Below are 22,174 nucleotides of genomic sequence, written 5' to 3'. Positions count from 1 at the left end.
ATAGGCTAAAGAATGAGATAAATTGATCATAATGAACATCAAAAAGTGAAATTTACTGAACAGGAATTCCATGTGAAATGGATCCAGCTGATTATTTCATTCTCTAGGCTCTGTTCACAGTGCAAGCTAAAGTAATACTTTTGTTTCTGTGATAGAAATTGCCTGGCTAATAAATTACAATATTTTAAGAAAGGGATAACATGAAAATCCTATAAAATTGTACTTTGGTGCTCTTAAGAAGTCCAAGGACTCTAAAATATGTCCTCTCAAGGCAATAGTTAAGTTCCAGGAATTTTTTACAAATTTATCTGCCTTTGCTGACAGAATAAAACAAAAGATTATTTAGATGGCCATGCTGTTAAAATTTTACCAAATATTTTAACTCTGCTAATACTGAGACCTATTTCTTCTAGTAATGCAATTATTGTTAATAGCTCCTCTGATACTAATAAATAAAATCTATTTCAGCTGCAGTGGAACTGTAGTTACTTAAAACATTAAATTCACCCATCCACATTAACATTGACATAATGCATTTTAGTTTCTCATTAATATCATTACACAAGCACTTTAGAAAGTATTTTAAAATCTAATACACCCTATATTTTTTTACTATATATAAAGAAAAAAGTAGCTATGAAAGTATTCAACTTCTGCCATTATCTTATGGCAAGAAGATAATAGATATTTCTCTAGAAAGAAAGTATGAGTATTTCTAAATAGATAGGTAAAAGGTATATGTCATGAAAGACTATATCAGTTTGCATTTTATTTCTGGAGTAGATGAAGGCTAAGAATCTAAAGTGCTTATTGAACCTTCCCTAACTAGTTTACCTGCAACAATACTTGGGGTGAATCATCAGCTAGAATCATTCCCCTGCAGTAGTCAATCTTAATGGAAAAACAGATCCTGAAGTGCTGGTCTAGAGCTGAGCAAGCAGCACAAATGTTTTCTGTGCTGAGTTTAACAACACTCACATTCTTAGTAGGTCTGCTTTTTGATAATAGTCTAAAAAAATGTTGACAAGAATGTTGCAAAATGTACACTTATTTAGCACCATATTCACAGAAGGCTAAAGCTGAATTTCTTTTTTTAAAACTAATGGTAATAAAGGACAATTCTGTGAGTTAATCAATACACAGTTAATCAAGAGGCAGAACATCCATCCATATAGCCAAACAACCTGTACTGAAAATAGTACACTGTAACAAGCGACTCATGACAAATTGTACTCCACACTGGACAGCTAAAAGCTTTCTCAAATTAATTATTGTTGTTAAAGCCATGTTGTTCTCACTGTTTCAAATTTCTCTCATGTCCAGTGCAAACACTCCTACATTTAAAAGAGCCAAATTCAGTACTCAGATTTCAAAGATCAAAATAAAATAAAACAAAATAAGCCTTCGGAAAGGTTGGCATTTTAATACTTATAATCAAAAAAACCCAAAATAAATTCCTGTACTAGATATGTTTCAGCAAGACGAGATGACAGTTTTCATCAATGTATTAAGTGCTTAAAAATATCTGCTCCCATTCAAATTTGCAATAAAACTTTTACTGACTTGAACGAGGAAAGTAAGAGTAATTCAGCTTAATGTATTGAAAATCCCTTTGCTAATTTTTCAAACAGTTTAACAGAAGTGTTCATGGTACCTACATACTATTACATTATTTATTGTACCAGTTGGTTATTTTTCATTTCATTTCACTGGTGACATAGACTGCACTGAGTTGAGCTGTAGCTGACATTTAGATGTTGCTTTTAAAACCATGTAAGATTTCTTATTTAAAAATAAACTCGAAAGTTTGGGGGAAGAAAAATTAAATAATCCTATGAATTAAATTAATTTTACTGTCAGGTTTTGGTTCATACAATTTTTTTTAAAGACTCTCAGACAGAAACAAAACTGCTTCATTCATTCATGGGCAATACTTTGGCTCCATGTGCATTTATATAAGTAAGAAGAATTTTGGACCTTCTTTCTATTACATCAATAAGTTTTTCAATCCCATTCCTGCCTCCTTGGCTCTCCCAGTATATTTTGTCAAGGAACAAAGACTGTAGCAGCTTCTCACGTAAACGCTGGCTCCTAAGCACTGAAACTGCAGATTCAGGGAATCTGGAAAAACACAAAGAAAGTCATCAGCTTTTCCATCACTCTGAATTGTAATATTTATGTTATGGTTTAGCAATCAACTCTATGAATATAGACTGTGACTCAGCAAAAAAGTGCATGCATGCCTAATGATATAAATGTTAATTGTATCTTTTAGAGCAGTGGGATTACTTATACACTTCTAGACACATTTTGTGAATGTCTTAGGCCAATGATATCTATTTCAGTAACTTAGCGTGTCTCCTGCTCAAACTGGGAAGAAAATATCAATCTTTTTACAAAATTAATAAAACTTACTCATTGATTCCTTGCAGTATTTTGAAGTCAAGATTGTCCTCGTTTCTGTCAAAGAAACCCTTATTGTCTATAAAGACCAAGTGCCTCTGGTCATGGCGTCTCTGAACTATGTGTGTTAGGTGAACAGCATCTTGATCACTACATTTCAGCTTCAGTCCTTGCTGCACGCAGGAATCCTCCCTGAGAGGTCTGAATCCACAGCAGTTTCTATCTAGTCGGCTATAGATCTAAAACAAAGTACAGCAGAGTGCCAAGTGAAAACAGTATCAAAGTATTTGGGGCAAAGTGTCACTGTGAGACATTGCTCACTAACACAGGTGACAGGAAAACAAGCTCAGGATAAGTATAATTAAAGTCAGCAGTGAAATGGCATGAAGACCTGGTCCCCGTACTTCATGTATTGTCAGAAGAAATTTCTCAGACTATATTTCATCTATGCTATAGCCATGATTTCTGTCAGTAGAAATTCTTTGGAAATAGTGGGACAATACCACTGCATAACTGGAATAAAAAGATGGTGAATACAATCCCAATAGCACAGCCTGACACACACACAGAGGGTCTCCATTTTGTGAGACCTAGCAGACTAACAGTATGCAAAATAACTCAAAATATTAGTAAGGGGCACAGCAAACCACCAGAAGCTACAAAACGCAAGAAGAGTACATTTATAGTCACAGAGCAGACTCCCTGAGTTACACTGTGGTATATACTTTAACGACATGACAATCTAGGCTATTTTTTCCTATACGAACTCTCGCTTATTCATTGCACAGCACTTAATGGGAAGGAATACATCTGGTCTAACTTTAGCGGTGTAAATGTTAAGCATCTCTTCTGACTTAGTTGTTTATGTTCCCTTTCATAAACAATGACAAGAGCAAGGCACCCCCAGAGCAAAGGATGCCATTTTAGGATAACCATCTAATACAGGAAGAGTAAATCACTCCTTGAAAGTGCTTCTAGCCTTGTTGACAAGATGGGAGTAAATACAAAACACTGCCAGGCCCTGAGCACACAGATAGGCCTTAAGTGCCCTAATCAGCCTCATCTGGGACCTCCACATGCACCCCCTCTGCCCATGGGCGCAGGAGTCCCATTTAAGCTCAGGACTGGAACTGCAGCCTTCCTCTGAGCCCTTGAGAGAGGTAGTGTCTGCTGCTTGTCTTGCTACCTGATGCTACTGCGTTGCTGCTTGGGATTCCTGTTTCTTCGCATTGGAGTTGGCTTGCTGCTCTGTCTGTGCCTTATGCTTACTGGGCTATCAATGGACCTGCAGCTTTCTTCCCTGTTGGGTTGCCTCTACTGCTGCTGACCCTGCCTGTCCTGCCTGCAATGGGGCTGTTCCAGGCTCCAGCTCCTGCTGGCAGGTGCTTACAAAATGGAAGCCTGGCTAGTGCAACTAAGTCTTAATGAGTAGCTTAGCAAAGGTAAATAATTATTTCTGTTCTTCTTTGTTGTATGCAAACTCTTCAAACTGCTCTAAGCATAAAAGCATTAGTGTTCACATAAGACCGCTAAAATTATACTTTTATGTTTGTGACCAGCAAAGTGTTAGGACTCTTCTGCTGATGTAGAACTATACCGTGTTGAAAAGGCCTCTTAATTTTGTTCATCAAATGAGAGTCTGAGAGTTGTTTTGCTTTTTCTTAAGTATGTAGTGCTATGCCACTAGTCTTGTTAGCAATGTTGGTTTACAGAAGTGAAAATCCTGATGAAACAAACAGATTTCTCTTCCTCTTTCTCCTTTCATGAGCAGTATTCAGCATCTGCAGGTACCAGAGCCCTGCTTGCTTGCAGTGTTCTAGCTCATGTGATCTCATTCAACTCATCTAAAGGCTTTGCCAAAAAGTGAGGCAGAGTTCCTCTAGACACTTTTTTGATGTATAGCCCTAATCCAGTTGCACCACACTTTACATGCATTAAACAGATGAGGAGACCATATTATTACAGCCAGCCGCTTTACAGTATCTTGCATCATTCCTGTGTTAAGACAGAATGATGGGAACTCTGGAATTGATGCTGCAACCTTAATATTTTACCATTGTTTTTTGTCATATACTTATGCACATCAGAGGAGCCATTTTACTTTCAATGACCTTATTTTACTTGAGTTATTGCAGAAGGCAAGTAAAAGTCAGCAATAAGCATTTTTCAGCCTGCTCCCATGTTTTATAGTATTTGAAACCAGAGATTAGGAACACCTATCACAGGTACCAAACTTGTTCTTCTGAGGGAAGTAGATTTAACAGAGAATACTTTTCATCATTCTTATTTCTGAATGGCTCATGAAGCACAGATTTTTTTTTTCCTCAAACTTAGAACCCCTTCTTGGCATTTTTTGGTTTAGAGTCTTCAGGTTCTATTGCTGATAAACTTTAAAGTTAAATCTGAAAGAACCCAGATAAAATTTTAATCTTTAAGAACCATAAGATCCACTTTCACTTTCTCGTATGCATGTTCTTGTCTGGTATGTGGCTGGAGGTATACATTACTCTAATACCAGCTACTATTACAAGTGTAATTTTTTTGTCAGGTAAAGCTCAATCCTGTTGTGTATTATTTTAACTGAATGCTCCTTCTGGATAATAGGAGTTTAATTATGAATAATAAAAACTTGTCTTAGAAGACCCTAAAATTAAAATCAACACAGAAATTGAGAGAATCTTTAAACTGTTCAGCAAGAAGACAATGGCATGAAAACACTGACACAATCTGTATTGTTCCTATAGGGGCATTACTATGTTTAGTATCAGAGTAATCCACATATGACTTTATACTTGTTTCTAAGAATTATTTGCTCATAGTGAGACTAAAGATGGAGTCATTAGATAAGCGATAATCTATTTTTAGAGAAGACCCAAATGTTCTGTTTAAAGTAACAAGTCTGCAGAAATTTAACTAGTGCTAGCTGAAGTTTTAAATAAATCAGCAAGTGCTGCCGGAGGCTCAGTCACCTGGACCTGTCTTAGCAGGTAAGGACAATTGGAAGTAGTGCCATATCTCAGGAAGCCATAAAATTAGCTTCCAACCAGGTGTTCAGTTCAATCCTTATTACCTGGAGTGTATTAATACTCTGCTGTAACTGCAGCCACACATGAACCTACAGGACAGAGCGCTAGTTGGGTGTTATTTGGAGAGCTAATGATTATGTGCAATACCTAAGTAAAGAACAGCAGCCATATCATTCACCAGTTGCTGCTCTATTCTTTCCTAAGTCACTGGCTATATTTTTTAAAGGAAGGAAAATTAGCCACTCTAGCTGTTATCTTGATCCAGATTTCAGCTGACAAAAACCATTTAAATGACCTCAGGGGACTGGGGAGGGGCAGGAAGCACCACTCAGTTGAAAGAGGCTTACAGTGGTGAACATAGTCACAAACTATATTTGGAGAGACAAAGGAGTCAAGAAGAAACAGTATGCCTGCCTCAAGGTGAAGCAAAGTAAAGCAAAGACAAAAGCATTTTCTTCCTTTTTTAAGAAAGTGAGTCAGTCAAGCTCCCGATCTCATTCCCTGATTATAGATCGAATTTTGGATATTTTAATCATAAGAAACAAATGGAATAAAAGTTCAAACTGTACCAATACCTCTCTTCCTCATTGAAAAAGAGTCTCCTATGTGTGCTCATATGACTTTTGCGGCAGATAGTTGCATTCAGTAAATGTTTTACCTGCAGAAGAAAATCAAAGAGTGCCATCTTGGACCATTCATGATGATGGATTTCAGTACAGCCCCATTCAGCTTTTGGAACTTTACCATTCTGCCAGCATTTCTGCTTCAATAGCTGCTGATATTGCCCCCAGGTTAATCCCACTGAAGAGTGGGTACTGTTATCTGTTGGACTAAGTGAGGAATCCCAGAGAATAACAGGACAGGCTTGACCATCTGAAAACAGAAAAACAGACCGTCAGTATAATGCAATACTGTCCATCTTACTTGATTATTCTTTAGATATTGCTCAAGATCAGCAATTATGCTATTTTACAGATGTGGCAGGAAAAATGGCCACAGACTAATAACTTGACATTCTTTGGTTAACATGGTCTTATTCTATATCTAAAAGCAGATACCACAGGAATGGAAAAACCATTGACATTATGAACGCCTTCAGCATTCATATAGGAGGCTTTCTCTGAAGGAAGAGATGAATGTACAAAGTCATATATCAAACCAGACTATTAAAAAGCTTATAGATAAAGAGCCCACTGTGAGATAATGATGTAATTTCTCCCTGCTTCCAGTGAACTGATGATGATTTTCAAGAGTTGAAAACAAATGTCAAAGAATTTTTAATGCATAATGCACAATGCCCACAGAAACACTACAGGAACAAACCTCAGCAAAGAATTTAAAATTGAGCTTTCCCAGTGTAAGAACTGATAAATATATTTCATGCAATATTAAAAAGAAGCACTGAGCACTCCTGAAAACCAGGCTTCTTCCACTGAGGTGCCTTAATAAATATTTAGGAAATTAATTTGTGAAATCTTACCTATTTCCTGACTCTGGCTCCATCACTTACAATGCAGATTACTTTAGCCAAGTCAGGAGAAGTATCAGCTAAGCTACTTTTCCAAGCCAGTTGGAGAAAGTCTACATAAACACTGGGAATTTTCACAAAAAAAGCGACAGCTTTCTACAGGATCAAGTCTGATCTATTATATCTCAAATAACAGCTTATGTAGCTATTCATGAATTCTTCCACAAACCAAATACATAAATGGTCTCCTAACAAAATAAACATCTTCTGTCTACACAAAAGGAACATGATAAACAATAGTAATATAAATACTTGAAAAATATGAATAATATCTTGCCAGTTTCCATTAAGATACAAAAACATTTTTAAAAGACTGAGGTTAAATACAGGAAATGTTTGCATTTCAGAGGAAATGGGAGCAGAAAAGATGAGCCAAAATAAAATCTTTCAACCCTGTAACATAAGCTGAATTACAGGAATATGAAATAGCAGCTTCAGTAAAGAGCAGTGGCTCAAATTTTTGACAGCTGTAGGAAAACATAAAGGTGCTGAACTACAGCAGATAAGAGGTCTGATTTGTAGCTGCATGAATTGGCACGACACCACTGAAATCAGTGGAGCTTTTCTGATTCAAACCTCATGAAGTCACCTGAATAGTAAAAAGTAAGGGCTGGCTAAGAATTAGAGCTTCCAGATTGATACAGCCAAAACTGAGGAGGCTGAGTACCCTTCAGATTAAGTTCATAATAAATGTCCATAATAGATGTATCACAGTATCACAGTATCACAGTATGTTAGAGATTGGAAGGGACCTCAAAAGATCATCTAGTCCAATCCCCCTGCCAGAGCAGGAACACCTAGATAAGGTTACACAGGAATGTGTCCAGGCAGGTTTTGAATGTCTCCAGAGAAGGAGACTCCACAACCTCCCTGGGCAGCCTGTTCCAATGTTCTGTCACCCTCACTGAGAAGAAGTTTCTTCTCAAGTTTAAGTGGAACCTCTTGTGTTCCAGTTTATACCCATTACCCCTTGTCTTATCATTGTTTGCCATTGAGAAGAGCCTGGCTCCATCCTCATGACACTCCCCCTTTATATATTTATATACACTAATAAGGTCCCCCCGCAGTCTCCTCTTCTCCAAACTATAGAGACCCAGCTCCCTCAGCCTTTCCTCATAAGGGAGATGCTCCACTCCCTTAATCATCTTCGTTGCCCTGCGCTGGACTCTCTCCAGCAGGTCCCTGTCCTTCTTGAACTGAGGGGCCCAGAACTGGACACAATATTCCAGATGCGGTCTCACCAGGGCAGAGTAGAGGGGAAGGAGGACCTCTCTCGACCTACTGACCACCCCCCTTCTAATACACCTCAGGATGCCATTGGCCTTCTTGGCCACAAGGGCACAGTGTTGGCTCATGGTCATCCTGACATCCACTAGGACCCCCAGATCCCTCTCCCCTACACTGCTCTCTAACAGGTCGTTCCCCAACCTATATTGGAACCTGGGGTTGTTCCTGCCCAGATGCAGGACTCTACACTTTCCCTTGTTATATTTCATCAAGTTTCTCCCTGCCCAACTCTCCAGCCTGTCCAGGTCCCGCTGGATGGCAGCACAGCCTTCTGGCGTGTCAGCCACTCCTCCCAGCTTAGTGTCATCAGCAAACTTGCTGACAGTACACTCAATTCCCTCATCTAAATCATTGATGAATATATTAAATAATACTGGTCCCAGTACTGACCCTTGAGGCACTCCACTAGATACAGGCCTCCAACTGGACTCCGCCCCATAGACTACAACTCTCTGGATGCTCTCCTTCAGCCAGTTCTCAGTCCATCTCACTACCTGATCATCCAGGCCACACTTCCTCAATTTAGCTATGAGGATGCTGTGGGAGACTGTGTCAAATGCTTTGCTGAAGTCAAGGTAGACCACATCCACCGCTCTGCCATCATCCATCCACAGTGTTATTTCCTCATAAAAGGCTATGAGGTTGGTCAAGCATGACTTCCCCTTGGTAAAGCCATGTTGACTGCCCCTCATAACCCTCTTATCCTTGAAATGCCTTAAGATGGCATCAAGGATAAGGTGTTCCATCACTTTCCCAGGGATGGAGGTGAGGCTGACCGGTCTATAGTTACCCGGGTCCTCCTTCTTGCCCTTTTTGAAGACTGGAGTGACATTTGCTTTCCTCCAGTCCTCAGGCACCTCTCCTGTTTCCCAAGACTTGGTAAAGATGATGGAGAGTGGTCTAGCAATGACTTCCGCCAGTTCCCTCAGCACCCGCGGGTGCATCCCATCTGGACCCATGGATTTATGGATGTCCAGATTGCTCAACTGGTCTCTAACCCATTCCTCATCGACTAAGGCAAACTGCTCCAGTGACCTGACTTCATCTGAGGTCTCAGGAGTACAGGGCTCTTCAGGACTGCCTCCGGCAGAGTAGACTGAGACAAAGAAGGCATTCAATAACTCTGCCATCTCAGTATCTTCTGTCACCAGGGCACCCATCCCATTCACCAGTGGGCCAACCTTGCCTCTGGTGTTAGTTTTATCAGCTATGTATTTGAAAAAGCTCTTTCTGTTGTCCTTGACCCCTCTGGCCAGATTTAATTCTAAGGAGGCCTTAGCCATCCTAGCTGCCTTCCTACATCCTCTAGCAGCAGCCTTATATTCCTCCCGAGTGGCCAGCCCCTCCTTCCATGACCTGTAAACTCTCCTCTTCCACTTGAGCATACCCAGCAGTTCCTTATTTAGCCACGCAGGTCTCCTGGCCCTCTTCCTTGACTTCCTACGTGTCGGGATGCTCTGCTCTTGAGCTTGGAATAAGCAATTCTTGAATGTCAACCAACTATCTTGGGCCCCTTTACCTTCAAGCAGCCTTGACCATGGGATTTCCCCTAGCAATTGCTTGAAAAGGCCAAAGTTTGCCCTGCTAAAGTCCATGGTTGCAATTCTACTTGCTATTGTACTGGTCCTACCACACAAGATCCTGAATTCCACCATCTCGTGGTCGCTGCAACCAAGGCAGAACCTTTACTGCTTCGACCAGCCCCTCCTTGTTAGTGAGGATGAGATCCAGCAGCGCTCCTCTCCTGGTTGGCTCATCCACCATTTGCATGAGGAAGTTATCATCCATGCACTGGAGGAACCTCCTGGACTGTGGCTGGGTTGCTGAGTAGTCCTTCCAGCAAACATCAGGGAAGTTAAAATCCCCCACGATGACCACGGCCTGTGACTGTGAGGCCGCTCTCAGCTGCCTGTAGAAGGCCTCGTCAACTTCCTCACCCTGATCTGGTGGCCTGTAACAGACACCCACAACAGTATCGCCCCTGCCAGCCTGCCCCTTAATTCTCACCCACAGACTCTCAACTCGCTCATCCCCTGTTCCTGGACAGAACTCAGTACATTGCAGCTGCTCTCGCACATAAAGAGCAACCCCACCACCCCGCCTGGCTGGCCTGTCTTTCCTGAAAAGGACATAGCCCTCCATGACTATATTCCAGTCATGTGAGCTGTCCCACCACCTCTCTGTAATTGCCACCAGATCATAATCTCCTGACTTAACACAGGTCTCTAACTCCTCCTGCTTATTTCCCATGCTGCACGCATTGGTGTACAGGCATTTCAAGGAGGGAGCTGAGCTCACCGATTTCACCCTAGGATTATAGGAGGCCTCCCAGTCTTCATCAATCCTAGAGTGCTGCCCCACTGGGGCAAGCCCAGTTACAGATGTATTCTGCATGTATGTTCTGCATGTGCTTCTTTCCTAATCAGCTTTATATATAAACTCAAGGGGCTACTGCCTTTCTGTTGCTGCAGCTGCATTCCACTGAATCTTGCCCTAAGATGACTTACTTCATGTTAATCTGCCATTTTATATCTATATATCTACTTCATTATCTAAAAATGATCTGCAAAATTGTATGAGAAAGATTTTTCAAAACTTGTGTTGGAACCAGCCTCCTAATAATTCATATACATTTTTAAACATCAAAATATTTCTAAAAATGTCTTAGGCCCTTAGGAGCTACTTGCTCGGATATCCTAAGTTGAATAAGGTAACACAAAGCAAGCCTCAGACTGCTGAGACTAGACTGCCTCAAGGTACTCAAACTGCTTCATGTGCAGTTAAGTAATGAATCACTGCATGGTGGCTTCAACGTAAGCATCATGGTAGATATCCACACCTCACATCAGTTTCAAAATGGTCAAAAAAATTTCAAACATGCCCATGAGAATCACTAAAAAGAGCAAATCTTTCATGAGGTACTTTAAGCCCTTTCTCAGACTTCTCATTGTTCACAGTAAAGCAGTACAGCTTACCACTGCCACATTTGAAAGTAGCAGTTTAGTTGCCCATGTATTAGCAGGAGAGGAAAACTTAGTGTGGAAAGATGAGAGGGACTGACATACAGAGGGGGAAGGAAGGTGGTTGCCAGCGTGCAATAGTTGAGGCCCTCAACTGTTGTGGTTTCGCACAAGAAAACTGCACAGCAATGGTATTTTGTACCAAAAGCTGAATGAAAAGCTCAGCCTTGTTGCTATTACACAAGGAGCCAGAGTCCTACCCCTACAGCTGCCTGGTGCAAAACAGACACAAACCTGCTCCAGTCCATGTTACTGCAGTTGTAGCTCAAGCCCTTACACTGGCAGCATCCTACCCTGCAGATGCTGTTGCTGAGCTAGGGGCAATACATGCAAACTAATTCAGGTAAGGCTGTGGCACCAAGCAAGGTCACATATGTCTCTTCTGTTCCTCAGGTTAGGTTGATAAAATAATGAAGATTCTAGGTCCTGTGGTATTAACGTGACCATCCTAAGACTCAAACACACAAGGGTCAGCCTCCATTTTCTCCACATTAAACACAGTTTTATAGATTCATAGAATGGTTAGGGTTGGAAAGGACCTTAAGTTCATCTAGTTCCAAACCCTTTGCCATGGACAGGGATGCCTCACCCTAGACCATGCTGTCCAAGGCCCTGTCCAACCTGGCCTTGAACACTACCAGGGATGGAGCATTCACCACTTCTTTGGACAACCCATTCCAGTGCCTCACCACCCTCACAGTAAAGAACTTCTTCCTTATATCTAACCTGAACTTCTCCTATTTAAGTTTGAACCCATTACCACTCATCCTATACGATTATTTCTTGTTGTTTTACAGGCTTATCTTTCTTTCTTTATCGGTGTTTTGGAGCTCTTGACATTTTTCACACCTTGTAGGTAGCAACTGGCATGACTGCTTGGATATGCCCAAAATCATGCTTTCCTAGAATGTAATACTCCCCAGAGGTTTTATGTTTGGTCAATTCATTTACGTGAGGGAAAAGTTCTTTATAATGATGGTGGTAAAGCACATGCACAGGTTGCCCAGAGAGGAGACTGATGCACCATTTCTGGAGACATTCAAGGCCAGGCTGGATGTGGTTTTGGGCAACCTGATCTAGATGAAGATACCCCTGCTCATTGCAGGGGGGGTTGGGCTAGATGGCCTTTGAAGGTCCCTTCCAACCCAAGCTATTCTATGATTGCAAAAATATGAAAGCATTATACCTGATGGAAAAAAACAAACAAAAAATTTGGTTAGCACTTAAGAGGGTTTGCAGCGAGGGAATGGAAGGGCAGCAGACAGAGGACTTGCACACAGTTATTTTGCTAGACTTCAAAAAAGAAAAAATCAGTGGGGGATTTGTGAGAATAGGGGAAACAGAACCTGCACAGGGATTTGCTAAGCAGTTCTTTGAAACTGCTTTTGACAAAATGAATGACAGTTTTGAAAAGCCCATTTTTTAAGATTTTAATGCTACATCAAACATGTCCTGTTAGATCACATCACAACTGAGGCAAGCTAAAGGGATGTGTAGTGAAGAGAGATGTCAGCCCAGAAATTGTGTACATTCATACACACATGCACAGTCTCTTAATCCTGCATTGCTTTCAATTCCATGTGAATAACCATGATTCACACAAGCTGCCCTGTAAAAAACTTTACAGTGCCCAGCTAATCTTAACTTAAATGCCTGTGGGTTATAAAAATGAGCTCACTAATTGTTCATACTATTTTAAAGAATATATTTTTGCTCATTTGCTCAACACAGATGTTTTTCAGATTATGCCAAACATAAGCATGTAAATAGAAATGAGTGCAAGTAGACATTAGGCATCTGAGCTCCAGCATATTTCCAGGCCAAAGGAATGGTGAGAGACAAGGTACAGTAACTGTTCTGAATGTTCTGCTCACCCTTTAGCTGGAAAAAATGAAGTGAGACCAATATAATATTACTTCTCTTCTCATCACCTAGCAACACTCTTCTTGCTATAGGAACATAGCCAGTTATGAGAAAAAGCAAATTAAAGAGAACACTGTCTCAGACAGTCCAAAGCATACTGTAAGGTGACAGACACTGAGCAACACAATGCACAAGTAGCCTAATAGCAGTTTTCAGAGGCTTGCAGTCTGTCATCTCTGCAGCCACACTCTGCAGAATTCCTCCCACAGAACTATCTTAATGCCTTATGACAGCCCTGTAGCAATAAATCTTGTTCCTAAAAATAAACTATGCATAATGTATCTTCCATTCTCTGGAAGTATGAATAATATTCAGAAGCCTCCAAACTGTTTTCCTAGAGATTCATTCACATTATTGTACAGGCTGCCAAAGGGAAGATCTACAAAGCAGGAAGAAACTGGAGATCACTGGGTTCTCTTCCTGCTGTCAGACTTCAGAAAGGCATTCTTACTTTATTTTTTTTTTAAGCAGACTGATACAAAAGTATTTGGTATAAGCTAGATTCAGCAGCAAGAAATGAACAGCAAAAACATAACCAGCCACTTTAGCAATGATTCATTAAAATGCAACATACTCCTTTTGGATTGTGATCTGTGACTGTACAAAAATAGCAGTTAGGCTGAAGACATGTTTAACAAGATAACAATTTTAGAAGTTACATTACATGTCTGAAATCTACCTTTAATTTCACTAAAGGTTAAAAATCAAATTTCCAACTGAAAACTTTATGTCAATCATGTAACAGGCATACTGAGAGTATTACTGTGTATATTTCTTTGCATAACATATAGATGTGTGTAGTGAATCTCAAAAAGTAGCAGCAGAATTCACTGAAATGTAAGTTTGGTTTAGCGAGAGGGAGGAACTTTTTAAAACTTTTTAAGGTCCCAGAGGCATTAGTATCAACTTTCTGCAGGAAGGTCCCCTACATCTCTGAGTAGGTTATCTGACTAAATACAAACCTCCTTTCCTACGACCTGTTTGAGATGAATTCTTGTGCTCATCTTCAACAATATTTCATTAAAGCCAATTCTAAACAATGAGAAAACTTAAAACCAGAAATACCCACTGAATCACAGGTTTTTCTGGATTATTTTTCACCAATTTCTCTCCAGGCAGTCTGTACAATATCATGCAATCTGCAGATGACTCCCTCTCTTTTTTTTCTCATTCCAGACTCTTGTGGAAGGGAAACTGCTACTGCCCTCAGCAGCTAATGGCATTTGATCTAAACATTGAGGTTCTGCATTCTGTGGACAGAATAACTGCACTGCAGAAATTGCACACAGACACCAGCTTTATTTCCCTGTAATGATGGGGTTAGTTCTCAGGTTCACAGGAGTTAAAGGTCACAGCTGTGGCCCCATGGTTAATGCAAGAGGAGGAAGGAAACCTCAGCACCCAACCTGCAAGCTGAAAACCACAGGAATGTGTTACCTTGGAAGAATTTTGATCTCCTGCTTACAGAAGGTAAGCTCTTGTTTAGTCCCAAGATCCTGTCCAAATGAAAGGCAAACACCTCGCTCATGTCAAGGGGTCTTTTGACGATGCCACAGTGTCCCTGATTACAAGCAGTTCCTGTGGTGCTGGTACCTCCTGCAAATACTACCAGGACTGCTTTGTGAGAAGATACTTCTTGAATGCTTCCTATCTGAGAATCTGCTAGCATGCGCATGTTTAGGATGTCGTCCTTGCTCAGCCAAGGGGGAGAGCTCTCACTGTAAATCCTGATATTGCTTTCCTCAGGCTGGGGTTGTGCCTTTATAGCTCCAGAATTCCCTCTAGGTCTCCAGTGACCTCTCTCCCTGATTGCCATTCCTTTATGCCTATGTTCATCCTTGTGCTTTCTTGTTTCCAGGGCTATTGGTGCTCCCATTGTGCCAGCAGCATACGTGGCCTTCCCTGGCTGTTGAGCAAAGGCCTCTTCCGGGCCAGTAAAAGTGGCTTTTGGAAAGTGCTGCCTGTAGGACAAAGGAGTTGCATGTTTCTTCCTGCGCTTTGGCTTCACTGTGCCTCTGATGTTGGCAGGCTTGCTGCGCTTGGACCGCAAGGTGATATAAACTACATTGGGTGGCAGCAAGGTCCCATTGCCACCCAGCTGGGGTTCCTGGAAATTGGGCGGTGACAGGGTGCCATCCAGTGGGATGCCCAGAAAAGGAGTTTGGGCTGCATCCTGGAGACTTCTGGAACCGATCTTTTGGTGTCTTCCTTTGTGCTGGGGTAAAATGTGACCTACTTGACTGACGAGGAATCCCAGGTAGATCACGCATGCAGTGCCCACTAGCAGGTTCCTCCTTGTCCTTGGGCGCCTGCAAGTCCAGAGCCTCAGCAACCGTGCAGGGCACGGGCAGCAAATAAACAAGTTTTTGATTTTACTTGCCTGATCAAAGGTGGTCATTTCTCTAGTGAATCCACATGGTGAAAACAGCATAAAGTCTTCCATACACTCCAGCCAGAATGATGATGCATGATTTCCCTTCCCCAATTTCTATTTCTCCTTTTCCAAATAGCTTCCAGCATGAGTGATGGACAGAGGCTACTGATATGCCTGGGAAAGTGTTTAGCACTAAGGATGCTGACACTCCACCTTCTCAAGCCGCGGAATTCTTATCAGCCACCACAGGGGAAGTGATTGGCTTCAGAGAATGAATGGAGCTGGCTGCGTAAGCAAAGTTTACTGACTTGTAGCATAAAAGATCTGAACTATCTCCTTTGCAAACTGCAAAAAGAAAACAGCAGTATTTCATTACCCACACATGGCATCTGTGGTTCTGTATTTTTAAGAGGCAGAAGTTTTAAATGAGACAGTATGCATCTAGAAATACGTCAGGATACATCTTTCACTTTCTCATTACAGTATAATTAAACACCAAAATCATTAAATAGAGGCTCAATTTGTAGTCTCAGCTAGCTGTTTTCAAGCGTTAGAAGAAAAGCTTGTCAAAGCCAGATTATCATCTTTTTCTTATAAGACAAAGTCTTCACTAAACCTCAAGTTATGGAAATGCTGTAAATTATACAAGATTAACCACCAGTAACTGTAGTAGTTAAAATATGTGCATAGTAATATAAAAACACATTAGTAGTGCCAAATTTCCCTAGATGAATATTAATATAGTTCACATAATTCATAAACAATTCAAAATTCATTAAAGATGAAAGATGGTTAATTCTCTTCGCTCTTGTGAAGCATAAACAGGATCTAGCTATAGTTTTTTCAAATTAAATGGCAGGAACATATATCCTTTCAAAGAAACAAAGGTAGAATAAGTGCATGTTGTATATATAGCTATAAAAATATAAAATCTCTTACCTATTCAGCTTGACACATCCTTTGTTCTGGAAAACTCCTTAAGTTAATAAAAGTAACTTAGTAAAAGCTGGCGTTCTCAAAGTATTCTAGCACATATTTCAGTTTTAAGTATAGTTCTCATCTAGGTCTTTCATTGCTGCAAGCTACATACCTTTTGGAAGCTAACTGTACTGAGAGGTGGTTTGCATATGAACTGCTATAAACTTATATGAACCCCGTGTTATTTAAAAAAAAAAAAAAAATAAAAAAAAAAGCAACAAACAAAACCAAACCCCAGCAACTTCTATTTTCAATTCTGTAATGAAAAGTCCTGTGAAGTATGTGCCTTCCAAAACTGCATTCCATCCATTTCTAACTCCTGAGGGCCCTCTAGTGCACTACACGCAAATGTACTGCAGAAATTCACACTTTCCACGCCTGGTTGTTTCGGGGTTTTTTTCATTTAAAATAAATCCCCTGCCCCCTGAATTTTAGCACTGTTGGTATTCATATCTTCTTGAGATGAGAAATGAAAAATCGATAGTGGCTTTTAAAATGCTATTAAATATGCTATTAAGCAGCTCAGGAGTGTTTCCTATTTGTGCTTTCCAAAATGAGGCATAGCATAGTCACTACACAGCTGGAAAAGTTGAGGCAGAGAGAAGTTAAGGGCTTGTGCAGAGTTAAGCAGTGAGACACTGGCAAAGCTCAGACTTCTGCCTCCTTGCCTAGTCTTAGTGCAAAATAATATCACAGTATCACAGTATGCTAGAGATTGGAAGGGACCTCAAAAGATCATGCAGTCCAATCCCCCTCTCTGAAATTCAACCTGAAAGAAAGTATTCTCTTCTCAATTAATACTAAAGGGAATAGACAGTTAAAGAGTTGGTTTATGTTTTAGATGGGTCCAATCTGAAATTATAAAACTTTGTGATTGGATTTTTTCACTGGATATCACTTCACTTTTTGTCTAAATATGTACTACTGAGTTCAGACTCCAGCAACTGTGCCTTTCACCAGGAAAAGAGCCTTCATATCTTTATGCTTTTTTTCAAATCTGAGGAATAGAGATTGTAAGAAATCCCTCTGGCCACTTAAGTGGTTTGTTGGGTTTTTTTTCTTAAATCAAATTTGAAGGGACATATCCCAAACAAAGATTAACTGAAAATGCTCCAGACAAGTGTTATCAATAGTCAGTAAAGAAAGATGTGGCTATAGCTGCTTAATGTTTTTTATACTTTAAACAACTTGCCAAAGATGGACATTATTAGATCAGCCTTAGATGCTTGAGGGTTCCTTTGAAAGATGAAGGGTCATATTGAGAGGTACCAAGTTTGCAGCCCAAACAACAGACACTGTACATGACTCTCAGAACAGCCTTCTACATCCTTTTTAATATCAGTGCAAAGTGAGTGCAAAATGCTAGCAAAATCATATGGTTAAACCCAAGGTAAATACAGGTAACTGGTCATTGCAGCCTGAGAGCAGAATTTCATTCACTGCACGGGTTTACGCACACTCATGAAGAAATTGTTTTCAAATGTTCAAAGTAGGCTCCTCTCCTTTAAGGATCAACAATGATTTTGACAGCAAATAATTCAGCATGAAGTTTTTACTCCATGTATTTCTTCTAAGTGTCTTTGAATTGGTTTATTTTTTTATTTTACTTTGTGTTGCTAATGGCACAGACTTGCTCGAGTTGGAAATGTATCACACTGCAGTAGCTGTTTTCAAACATTCAGTTCTTGCATGTAGACTGCACCATGACCTGTCCATTAAAATCAAGCAGTGCCAAAACACAGTCCATTCCAGTCACTAACACCTTTCCTTTGCTACAACATTTTTCTTAAAATAAATTTTGGAACCTATATAATCTTTCTACTGCAACTCTTCACGGATTACCTTTAAATTAGAGGAAATTACAAAAGGATATGGAGAAATCTTATTCACTCCTCGTTTGATTTGTAGCCTTGAAATCAAAATGGGGTGTACCCACTGATGTACAGTGTTGACTGCTCAGGGGGTTTTGAGGCTTTCTAAGTGTGATAATGGCGATGACATTTCCTTTATTTTTTCATGTTCAGAAGGGAGAACTCATTCCTTAAATGCTGCACCACTATATTGTCTGGAATGGATGGTGGTAGGAATTCAACAAAATAGGATTCAGTATCTTCTAATGTAGCAGATATTTGCCTCTAATTTGGATTCTTTAAAAGGTAACATATCAAGAGATGTTCCTTATTTCAGCTCTTGTGGTATACAGCTCCAGTGTCCTACTAGTTTTCACAAAATAATTAAGGCTGGAATGGTTACGGACTTATGTGGAAACCGAACATTTCCTTGTTTTTCAGGAAAGACAAACAAAATGTTTGTTGTTCAGGAGGGCAGTATTCTTTCTGGAACCATTACTAACCCAATGCTGCAGCAGGGCACTAACGGGCATTACTGAGCTGAAAGGGTTTTTCCTCTGTGGTCAGAAATATTTAGGGACCCTTTTTTTAAAAAACAGACTGAAGAACGCTAGTTTTCTGATCAAATTCTGGCCTAGGTTACTGCACTTCGCCTACCTATACTTAAGCCTGTAATGTCAGTCAGATTCTGTATTTATTCCTTGCTCTAAACTCTATCTGTGTTATTGCCATCTGCATCCATTAAACACAACTCATGTTATTTCTTTGTATACGCATATTCTGTGCTCAGTATTACCCTTTCCTTAGGTTAGGAACACGGGAATATCAAGTCCTGTGTTCCTAAACATAAATCATCCTCTTCTGTGCAATCTCCTATAGCCTTTCACCTTTGCATCCTTCTTAATTCTATCAAGTACAGCTTCTTACTTCTTGTCTGAATTATTATTCATACTCCCTGTCCTGGGTTCAGCAGTAGCAGTCAGTTATATTATATCTTATATATATTGTATATATATATTATATATATATATCAGAGATAAGAACAGTTTAATAACTAAGGTATAACACAAATCACTACTGCTACCACCAATAATAATAATGATAAAGGAAATAACAAGGAAGAGAATACAACCGCTCACCAACTGGTACCTCGCCCCCACCCCGCAGTGATCCAGCCCTTCCGGGAACTCTCAGTTCTACATCCTGGGCATGACGTGCTGTGGTATGGAATACCTCTTTGGCTAGTTTGGGTCAGGTGTCCTGTCCCTGCTTCCTCCCGGCTTCTCCTCCTCCCTGGCAGAGCATGAGACTCACAAAGTCCTTGGTCAGTCTAAACATCGGTGTTATCAGCTCCATTCCCAGGCTGAAAGTCAAAAACACAGTGCTGCAACAGCTACTAAGCAGGAGAAAAACTGACTGCTACTGCTGAACCCAGGACACTCCTTTTCTACAACTTTTTTCATTGGTGACCTTCCTTTAATCCAGACTAAGTACAACATTTAGGGACAATGAATACTACACCTGGAGAACTAAAGAAAAACACAGAGAAAACAATTTATAACAACACAGTGATGCATTACTATTAATACAAATATTATTAATACAAAAATATTAATAAATATTAATAAATAATAAATAATCAAATATTATTAATACAAAAAACTACTTTGCTCTCCAAAATGCCAGAATGATGTCAGTTTTTACAAGTATCAGGTTTGTATTCTAAACACATCTCCTATTTCTTCATCTAACCCTTCCTTCTTGCTCCACTCACTCATTTCAGTTTTAAAAGATATGGAATATAAAGATGCTTATTTTTTCTCTTTTAGTTTTCCAAGATGTCTCTGTTTGGTTATTCCCACTGCAGTTTTGTCTGCAGAAGTTGCTGGAATTCAGCAAAGAACAAAATATTGTTTGTGCTGGTTTGCAGAGCATTTTGCAACAAAAGACCCTCTTTAAGTGGACACTTGTTATATTCATAGAAAGCTCTGAAATATGAATGTGGCCATTTTCCATTTTAGTAAATACTGTGCATTCATGGTCCTCCTTTCCCACATACTTTTAAACTTCAGTAACCATGAACATGTTCCGGCAGTGTACGCTCGCAGCCCAGAAAGCCAACTGTATCCTGGGCTGCATCAAAAGGAGTGTGACCAGCAGGTCAGAGGAGGTGATCCTGCCCCTCTACTCGGCTCTCGTGAGACCTCACTTGGAGTATTCTGTACAGTTCTGGTGTCCTCAACATTAAAAGGACATGGAACTGTTGGAACAAGTCCAGAGGAGGGCCACGAGGATGATCAGGGGACTGGAGCACCTCCCATATGAAGACAGGCTGAGAAAGTTGGGGCTGTTCAGTCTGGAGAAGAGAAGGCTGCGTGGAGACCTCATAGCAGCCTTCCAGTATCTGAAGGGGGCCTACAAGGATGCTGGGGAGGGACTCTTCATCAGGGACTGCAGTGACAGGACAAGGGGTAACGGGTTCAAACTTAAACAGGGGAAGTTTAGATTGGATATAAGGAAGAAATTCTTTACTGAGAGAGTGGTGAGGCACTGGAATGGGTTGCCCAGGGAGGTTGTGAATGCTCCATCCTTGGCGGTGTTCAAGGCCAGGTTGGATGAGGCCTTGGGTGGCATGGTTTAGTGTGGGGTGTCCCTGCCCATGGCAGGGGGGTTGGAACTAGATGATCTTAAGGTCCTTTCCAACCCTAACTATTCTATGATTCTATGATTACAATAAAACTGAACAGCACGAATGAGTCAGATTCTGCCTATATTTGAGTTACTTCATTCGAACCGTCAATGTCATGTCAACTGTTGCATTAACGACAAAAACAATGCTCCAAAACCAACATGGTTTGAAGAAATTGCAAGGAATAGATGAACAGTGAGGAATGGGTATTAGTTCAATTGGAGCAGAAACAGTAACTAGAAATCATTGCCGATGACTCCTCTGAGATTCATTCTTCCAAATGAAACCAGAGGCAGGATTTTTGGAAAATGTTTTATTCAATATCAGGATTCTTTAGAAGCCAAAGCTCATCACCCCTCTTTGTCCCTGGACACCTGGAAGGATGTAATTTCAGGTTAGGCTCCTTATTATGCATACTCTTGGTTTCTATGTGTGGGCAGTTCAATGTAAAAAATTAATGTTGGGTTTTTTTTCTGAATAAAATAATGTAACACAAAGACACACATTGCCTTTATAATAAAAAGCACTTCTTTCTTCCCAGGCTACATTTGTGATTATCATATAGGATGTTGTTCCTCTTGGATGCACTACAGCTAAATTGTTTCCATAGAGATGTTCTGCAGTTCATCTCTCTAAATGTCACACAAGCAGACATTTACATTTAAATGATTGATAAATGGTGCACTCCTAGCTTTACTGAGTCCATGGGACTGGGAACTTACACTCTGGAGAAAAAAACATATGTCCTTATTATGGATAATGCAGACTTGATTTGCAAAAGATGAAGCATTACTTTAGAAGGCTTGTGCTGTGTTCATAAGGAGATGAATTTGGGCTGCCATCTGGAAACTGTACACCAAGAAGACAGAGAGAAATGTTTGCTTCCTGACTAAACATGCTGACTAATAGTCTGCGCTTTAACTGGTCTGGGCCAAATCCTTACAGGGAAATCTGCAAAAATCTCTTCTTGACATCATGCAAACCATGAAGGCAGCTTCCAGCGGGCAGGGAGGCCTCCGGGCCGAGGGAGAAGTCCCCCTCGGGCCGCAGTCCCCTCAAACTGTGTCCGTGCTCTTCGGCCAGAAGCAGGGCGCAC

At 40.4% G+C, this 22,174-nt stretch overlaps 1 protein-coding gene across 1 annotated transcript; it reads right to left on the bottom strand.

The window, feature by feature from the left end:
* Positions 1–1,913: 1,913 nt before the first annotated feature.
* On the bottom strand, positions 1,914–15,618 carry GASK1B (golgi associated kinase 1B; the record flags this gene model as incomplete). The annotated part of the gene is made up of 4 exons (XM_080610782.1): positions 1,914–2,121; positions 2,416–2,642; positions 6,088–6,302; positions 14,625–15,618. 4 exons carry the CDS (start codon positions 15,616–15,618, stop codon positions 1,914–1,916), a joined length of 1,644 nt encoding a protein of 547 aa, XP_080466908.1.
* Positions 15,619–22,174: the final 6,556 nt, after the last annotated feature.

This window comes from Psittacula echo (assembly GCF_963264785.1).
Source record: "Psittacula echo genome assembly, chromosome: 1".
Lineage (NCBI taxonomy): Eukaryota > Metazoa > Chordata > Aves > Psittaciformes > Psittacidae > Psittacula > Psittacula echo.
Note: the sequence above shows the minus strand (reverse complement) of the source record. Positions and strands in the feature narration are given on the sequence as shown.